Raw genomic sequence first — 7,163 nt, 5'->3', positions numbered from 1 at the left:
GATAATTCCATTCGTCAACTCGGACTTTTACGTAGGGGACGTCGGGTTTAACCCCTTACCGTCCGCCCGAGTTGACAGGATAATTCCATTCGTCATCTCGGACTTTGCGCGGGACGGCGGGCTTAACCCCTAACCGCTCGGCCAAGTTGACAGGATAATTCCATTCGTCAACTTGGATTTTAAATGAATGAAGGAAACGAGTGCGGAGGTTAAAACGTTCGTATTGCTCCTTGAATTGTGCTTACATGAAGAATATTACACGCTCAACTAAAATAAAGTTTGAGATGTGACGCGTTCCAAGTGTTGGTGATCTGCCGGCCGTCTAATCGAGTGAGGCGGTATGCGCCGTTACCCAGTGCTTCTACAACTTTGAACGGGCCTTCCCATTTTGCTGCGAGTTTTCCGTGGGCGGTAACGCGACGTGCTTCCCCGGTCTTGCGCCAGACGAGGTCTCCTTCATGGAACTGGCGCGGACGGACTTTGGTGTTGTACTTTCGTTCCACCATGCGACGGCATGCTTCTGCCCTTAATATTGCCCGATCCTGTCGCTCGTCAATTGTTTCGAGTTCTACCCGCAACTCTTGGTCGTTTATCTGGAGGTCTTCTATGTTTCGGCGTAAGGAAGGTTCGCCAAGTTCTACGGGCAACATGGCGTCGGTTCCATACGTCAAGTTAAAGGGCGTTTCCCCGGTTGTGCCGTGCGGAGTGCATCGGTAGGCCCAGAGAACTTCGGGCAAGTGGTCCGCCTAGGCTCCTTTCTTGTCTCCCAACCATCGTTTGAGTTCGGCCACGATGGTCTTGTTAACCGCCTCGGCCTGCCCATTCGTCTGAGGGTGCTCCACTGAGCTCGTTGCATGCTTTATCCCCAGTCCTCTGAAGAACGTCTCCAGCCTCTTATCGATAAATTGCCTACCATTGTCGGTCACGACCATTCACGGTAGTCCAAATATGCAAATAAGCTTCCAGCAGAATTTCTGGACTTGCGAAGCCGTGATGGTGGCCAAAGGCTCGGCCTCCACCCACTTAGTGAAGTAGTCGATGGCTACTAACAAGAATTTTCGTTGACCTGTGGCCGGGGGGAATGGTCCCACGATATCCATTCCCCACTGAGCGAACGGCCAAGGAGAAACGATGGTGTGCAATCTTTGCGAGGGGGTATGGTGATTGTTGGCATGGGCCTGGCACTGAATGCACCGGCAGGTGAACTGTGCAGCATCGTCTTCCACCGTCGGCCAGTAATATCCCGCCCGTAATATTTTGGCCTTGAGCGCTCGTCCGCCCGTGTGGAAGCCACACACTCCGAGGTGTAGTTTGCTCATCACATACTGTGCTTCGTCCTCTGCCAAGCATTTGAGTAGGGGGGACGAGAAACCCCGGTGGTACAGGTCGTTACCGATTATCATGAACCGGGCAACCCGTTTGGAGTCCGCTGGACATAAACTCTCGCCGCTGTCTTGCTTGCGGATTAACTCTCGAATCTCGACCCTCCAGTTGGCAGTATCGCTCGTCGTGATGGCTAAACATTCGACCGAGGGTTGTAGAAGGACCTGTCGGATAACGGTCGTTAGCTGTCCCTTCTCCTTTCCAGTACTGAGTTTGGACAGCAGGTCGGCCCGGGCGTTCTGTTCCCGGGGGATATGCTCAATTTTTACCTCTTCGAAGTCTTTCACCAAAGAACAAGCCTGGTGATAGTACCTTAGGAGGTGGTCCTCCCGTACCTGGAAATCACCGTTCATTTGACCGACCACCAGCTGCGAGTCGGTCCGGCATATCACTTTGCGGGGCCCTATATCCTTGGCCAGTTGTAAGCCGGCCAACAAAGCTTCGTACTCTGCTTGGTTATTTGAGGTTTTGAACTTGAAGATTAACGAGTGTTCCATCAGGAACCCGTTTGGACCTTCGAGAACGACACCCGTGCCACTAACCATTCGGCCTGACGCCCCGTCAACGTATAATAACCATTCTTCAGGACCGGTCAATGGTATTTCCACTGCGAAATCGGCCAGATGTTGCCCTTTAACGGAACCCCTCGGCTCGTATTTGATGCCAAATTCAGATAGTTCTACCGCCCAACCCACCATCCTTCCGGCCAGATCGGGCTTTCTTAGAATTTTCGATACCGGATGGTCGGTACGCACGACCACTTGGTGGCTTTGGAAATATGGGCGCAACCTTCGAGAAGCATGAAGGAGGGCTAGGGCCACTTTCTCCACTTGTTGATACCTGGTTTCGACGTCGGTCAGTGTCCGACTGACAAAGTATATGAGCTTGGGGGTGGGTTTTTCTTGCAGCAAGACTGCACTGACTGAGGTTTCGGAGAGCCCCAGGTAAACCTGGAGGTCGTTGCCGGGAGAAGGTCTGTTCATGATGGGAGGCTGGGTGAGGACGCCTTTAATTGCCTGGAAAGCTGCCTCACTGTCGTCGTCCCAATTGTTGGCTGATGCTTTCTTCATCTTTTTCAAGATAGGAGCCGCCCGTTCAGCCAACTTCGGTACAAATCGAGACAGTGCGGTCAAACGACCGACGAGCCTCTGCACATCCTTTACTGTTCGAGGGGTCTGCATCTCTAGTACCGCCCTGCATTTATCCGGGTTGGCCTCGATCCCCCGGGACGTCAGCATGAAGCCCAGGAATTTGCCGGCCGCTACTCCGAACGTGCACTTGGCCGGATTCAGTCGCATCCCATATCGTCTCACCTGTCTGAAGACTTCCTCCAAATCTTGCAAATGTTGGGCCCCTTGTGCCGATCGGACGACCATGTCGTCGACGTAGACGTCCAGGCAACGACCTATCTGGTCAGCAAAGATCTTGTTCATCAAACGCTGGTAAGTGGCGCCGGCGTTTTTGAGCCCGAAGGGCATGACTTCGTAACATAAGTTGGCTTGATCGGCCATGAAGGCCGTCTTTTCTCTGTCGGGACTGTGCATGGGTATCTGGTTGTATCCTGAATAAGCATCCAGGAAGCTAAGAATCTGATGTCCGGACGCCCTGTCCACGAGGACATCGATGTTGGGCAGTGGATATGAATCTTTCGGGCAAGCTTTGTTTAGGTCAGTGTAGTCTGTACACATTCGCCACTGACCATTCGATTTTTTCACCATGACTACGTTGGCTAGCCAGGTGGTGTAAGTAACCTCTCGGATGAACCCAGTCATCTGCAATTTCCTTACCTCCTCCTGGATTGTCTGCCTCTTCTCTTCTCCCATCTTTCTCTTCTTTTGGGCTATCGACCTGGCTTCCCTAAACAAGGACAGACGGTGCGACATGATAGAGGGGTGGATCCCTGGTATGTCAGCGGCCGTCCATGCGAAAAGGTCCCGGTTACGCCAAAGGGTAGCCCGTAGCTGCCTTTCCGTCTCTTCCTCTAGCTCTCGGGCTATGAAGGTAACCTGGTTGGGGTCCTTTCCCACTATCATTGGTTGGGTTTCCCCTTGTGGCTCGAGGCGGTCCTCGGTGTTAGTGTGAGGATCCAGGTCGGCCATCGCGACACTTGCACCACCTACCCTTCGCCTTGTCTCTCGGGGATACATTTTGAGACCAGCTGCGTAACATTCCCGTGCCACTTTCTGATCGGCCCGGACGGTGCAGATCGTCCCTCGAGACGTGGGATACTTCATTGTCAGATGGGGGGTGGAGACGATGGCCCCAAAGGAGTTCAAACACGGACGTCCTATGAGGACGTTGTAAGATGTATTAGCATCCACCAACAAATATCGCACCTTTTTCTCTTCTCCCTCTCGCCCGGTCCCGATACGCGTCCACAGGTCCAGATATCCCCTGGTGTCGACCCGTTCACCCGCGAAACCCACCAGTTGTTCATCGTATGGGACGATGAGGTCCTCGGAGATGTCCATTTGCCGGAACGTCTTCCAGTAGAGTATGTTGACCGAGCTTCCTAGGTCGACTAGCACCTTGCTTACTCCATAGCGCGCGATCTCGACCGTAATGACCATTGGGTCATCCTGTTCGGGGTCCGGTGCATGAAAGTCTGCATCAGAGAACGTGATGGGGGGCATTGTTCGCTTGGGGACGTCAACGGCGTGTATGGACCGCAGATGACGGATGCTTCTCTTTCGCGCAGACGACGACGTTCCCCCACCTGCAAATCCGCCAGAGATCGTGTTAATCATTCCCCGCAATGGCCCTGCATTACCGCCCGTTCGACTCCTGCTACGACTTCTGCTTCTCTCCCGCCGTTGCTCCAAACTCCTTCCCCTTCCGTCCTGGCCGCGCTGATATCGAGGACGGTCGTTCCTATGACCCCTATTAGATAAGGGCCTTGGACTCCTTTCCCGAGGGGGCGGTCGCGCAGCGGGAGTCGCTTCGTTTCGGTATCCCCTAACGTACTGCTTCAAATGTCCGGCTTGGATGAGCTCTTTTATCCGATCTTTGAGTGTCATGCAGTCTTCGGTATCGTGCCCCATATTCTGATGGTATAGGCAGTGTTTACTATTGTCGGCTCCCAGAGGAGTTGGACGCTTTTGCGGGGTCCGCATCACCTGCGTGCTTAGGGCTTCCTGCAATATTCGAGCCCTGGGGGCGTTGAGGGGTGTGTATTGGGAGAAGCGAGGAACCCGGGGGCCATCTCGCCCCTTTACACCGCCCGGGCGTTGGGATTGACCCTGTTGTTTTCCCTCGCCCTTATCCTTCGCGTCCTGTGCTTCCCGTCGATAATTCTGTTTCATTTCTTCCACCCTTGCCTCGTCTGCCGCCCGTTGGCGTAATTCTTCTAAAGTTTTAGGTGGAGTTCGGCAGACGCTCTCCTTAAAAGGTCCTGGCCTGAGAGCCGGCATCACATATTGTAGGGCCATTTCCACACTCAACCCTCTGACCTGGCGTACCGTTTTTGTGAATCGGTCCATGAAGGTTCTGAGCGGCTCCTCCTTTCCTTGCTTCAGATTCATCAAATCCACCAGAGTGATATCATGCAGCCGGCAGGCGGCGAACTGCTCATTGAACATGCCGCTCAGCCCTTTGAAGTTTTCTACCGAGCCGTTGGGTAAGGAGTTGAACCACTCCAAGGCCTCACCCTCTAGGGACAGAGAGAACGCCCGGCACCAGATGGCGTCGCTTCCCGTCCGGAAGGCCATGGCGTTGGTGAACGACTTGATGTGTGCCTCGGGGTCTCCGGTGCCATCATACATTTTGAACTGCGGGGGAATGAACTGATCCGAGATGCGGACGTCCATCACAGCTTGGACGAACGGCACCGGAACCGATGGCATCTCTGATTTAATTAAAACCAGACTTTCTTCTCCCTTCTCCTTCTCCTCCTCTTCGGTATTTTTCTGCTTCCCCTTCTCCTGGTCGCCCTGACCTTGTGCACTACTGTGGGCCTCCTTGCTACCTTCCCCCGTTTGCTTTTCCTTCTCCCCGCGGAGCTGGGCCAGACACTCGGCACGCACGGCCGCCATCTCCTCTTCGTGTTTCTTTTGCATTTCTTCGTGTCTCCTTTGCATCTCTTCCATCCTCATCTCCAGAGCGCGCACAATTCCGCTCGTCTCCTCAGTGCTAGTGTTTCTCGTGGTCACCATTGGGTATAAGCCTCCGGCCCCACGGTGGGCGCCAAATGTTTCTGCTGGGGGGGTGAGACGATCCGAGCCCTCTAATCATCGTCCGCCCGAGTCCGAATACTTGCTGCCTCCGCTGTCCTTCAGTGATGTCCGGTCGGGTACCTGCTAAAAGCACTCTGACGCTCAAGTCAATGTTCAGTTTTTAGAAGTTAAAGATAGAGAGAGAGTGAAATAAATGTACATTTAATGTATCTGTCTACTTCCTACCTTTGACTTTTATTTATAGTTTTTCCATGGGCCAGTGATTAGTGGAGTCTTAATCAGGGTCCAATTGCAAGCCTGTTAAGGTTAATCTGGTTTTACCTTAATTTTACACTGCTTGAAAGACTTTCGCTAAACTTCACCGGCCGGCCATCTGACGGCCGTCTTTGTGGTATAATAAGAGAAGGTTTGACGACCATGTAAATCCAGCTATACGGGCATGACAGCAGAGTATGGTTCGTCGTTTAGGTTATTCATGTTTCGCGAAGACAGGGCGAGACTGACTACGGCCGGGCTCTGCCTGGCTTAGACACTCTTATGAGCTGACTTGTGCCCGGTTATGTATACTGGTCGTGCGTTAGTGGTGGAATTCTTCAAGGCTTCAAATTATTCTGGCCGTTGTGATCAGACTGGAGGTCCGGCCGGGTGCGTGAGGTACACATCCAGCCAGCTGCGTAGGGTACAGTTTCTAATTTTGGTGACCGTGAATGGGAGGTGACCCTTGAGGAATCGAAGAAAATTACTAATATCATATCAAAGAGGATAAAAAAGGAGAAAAATATTACTGGTAATCCGCGGGTGCAGTTTTTGGGGAATCAATCCGACGGTAGTTCGGGCTATTAGTCCGGTGGTGGTTCGGGCTATCAGTCTGGCGACTAGGGGAGTTCAGAGAATCATTCCGACGGTGACAAGGTGCTTTCGGGCTATCAGTCCGGCAGCGACTGCGGGAATTCAGAGAATCATTCCGGCGGCGACAGGGGGCTTTCGGGCCATCAGTACGGCGGCTCTAGGGGGCGTTCAGGCCATCATTTCGGGGACGACAGAGGGCTTTCGGACCATCAGTACGGTGACGATAGGGGATGTTCGGGCCATCAGTACGGCGGCTATAGGGGGCGTTCGAGCCATCATTCCGGCGGCTAAGGGGGCTTTTGAGCCATCAGTACGACGCCGACGTTCGGGTCATCAGTATGGCGGCTACAGGGGGCATTCAGGCCATCAGTACGGCAGCGACAGGGAACGTTTCGGTCATTATTCCGACGGCGACTGGGAAGACTCCAACCATCAGTTCGATAACAATAGGGGGCATTCAAACCATTATTACGACGACGACTGGGAGTATTCCGGCCATCAGTTCGGCGACAACTGAGAACGTTCGGGTCACCGGCAACGACAGAGAACGTTAGGAGAAAGACCATGCATGCCTTGCTCTGTCTTCCAATCTTTCCAAGGGTGCTGAAAACTCTTAGCCAAAAGTTCAAATTGCATGAAAGATTTTAATTTAAATGAACTTCAAATAGAAAATATATTCTATATTTTTACACATGTTTTACCTTTTATACTTTATAAAATATACTATTAATATTTTTATAGACATATTAATTTAAATTT

The 7,163-nt window shown here is 52.5% G+C and overlaps 1 protein-coding gene across 1 annotated transcript; it reads right to left on the bottom strand.

The window, feature by feature from the left end:
* Window positions 1–932: 932 nt before the first annotated feature.
* Window positions 933–5,534, bottom strand: LOC106778729. Its single transcript, XM_014666717.1, has one exon. It carries the CDS (start codon window positions 5,532–5,534, stop codon window positions 933–935), a length of 4,602 nt encoding a protein of 1,533 aa, XP_014522203.1.
* Window positions 5,535–7,163: the final 1,629 nt, after the last annotated feature.

The sequence above is a fragment of the Vigna radiata genome, unplaced genomic scaffold, assembly GCF_000741045.1.
Source record: "Vigna radiata var. radiata cultivar VC1973A unplaced genomic scaffold, Vradiata_ver6 scaffold_438, whole genome shotgun sequence".
NCBI lineage: Eukaryota > Viridiplantae > Streptophyta > Magnoliopsida > Fabales > Fabaceae > Vigna > Vigna radiata.
Note: the sequence above shows the minus strand (reverse complement) of the source record. Positions and strands in the feature narration are given on the sequence as shown.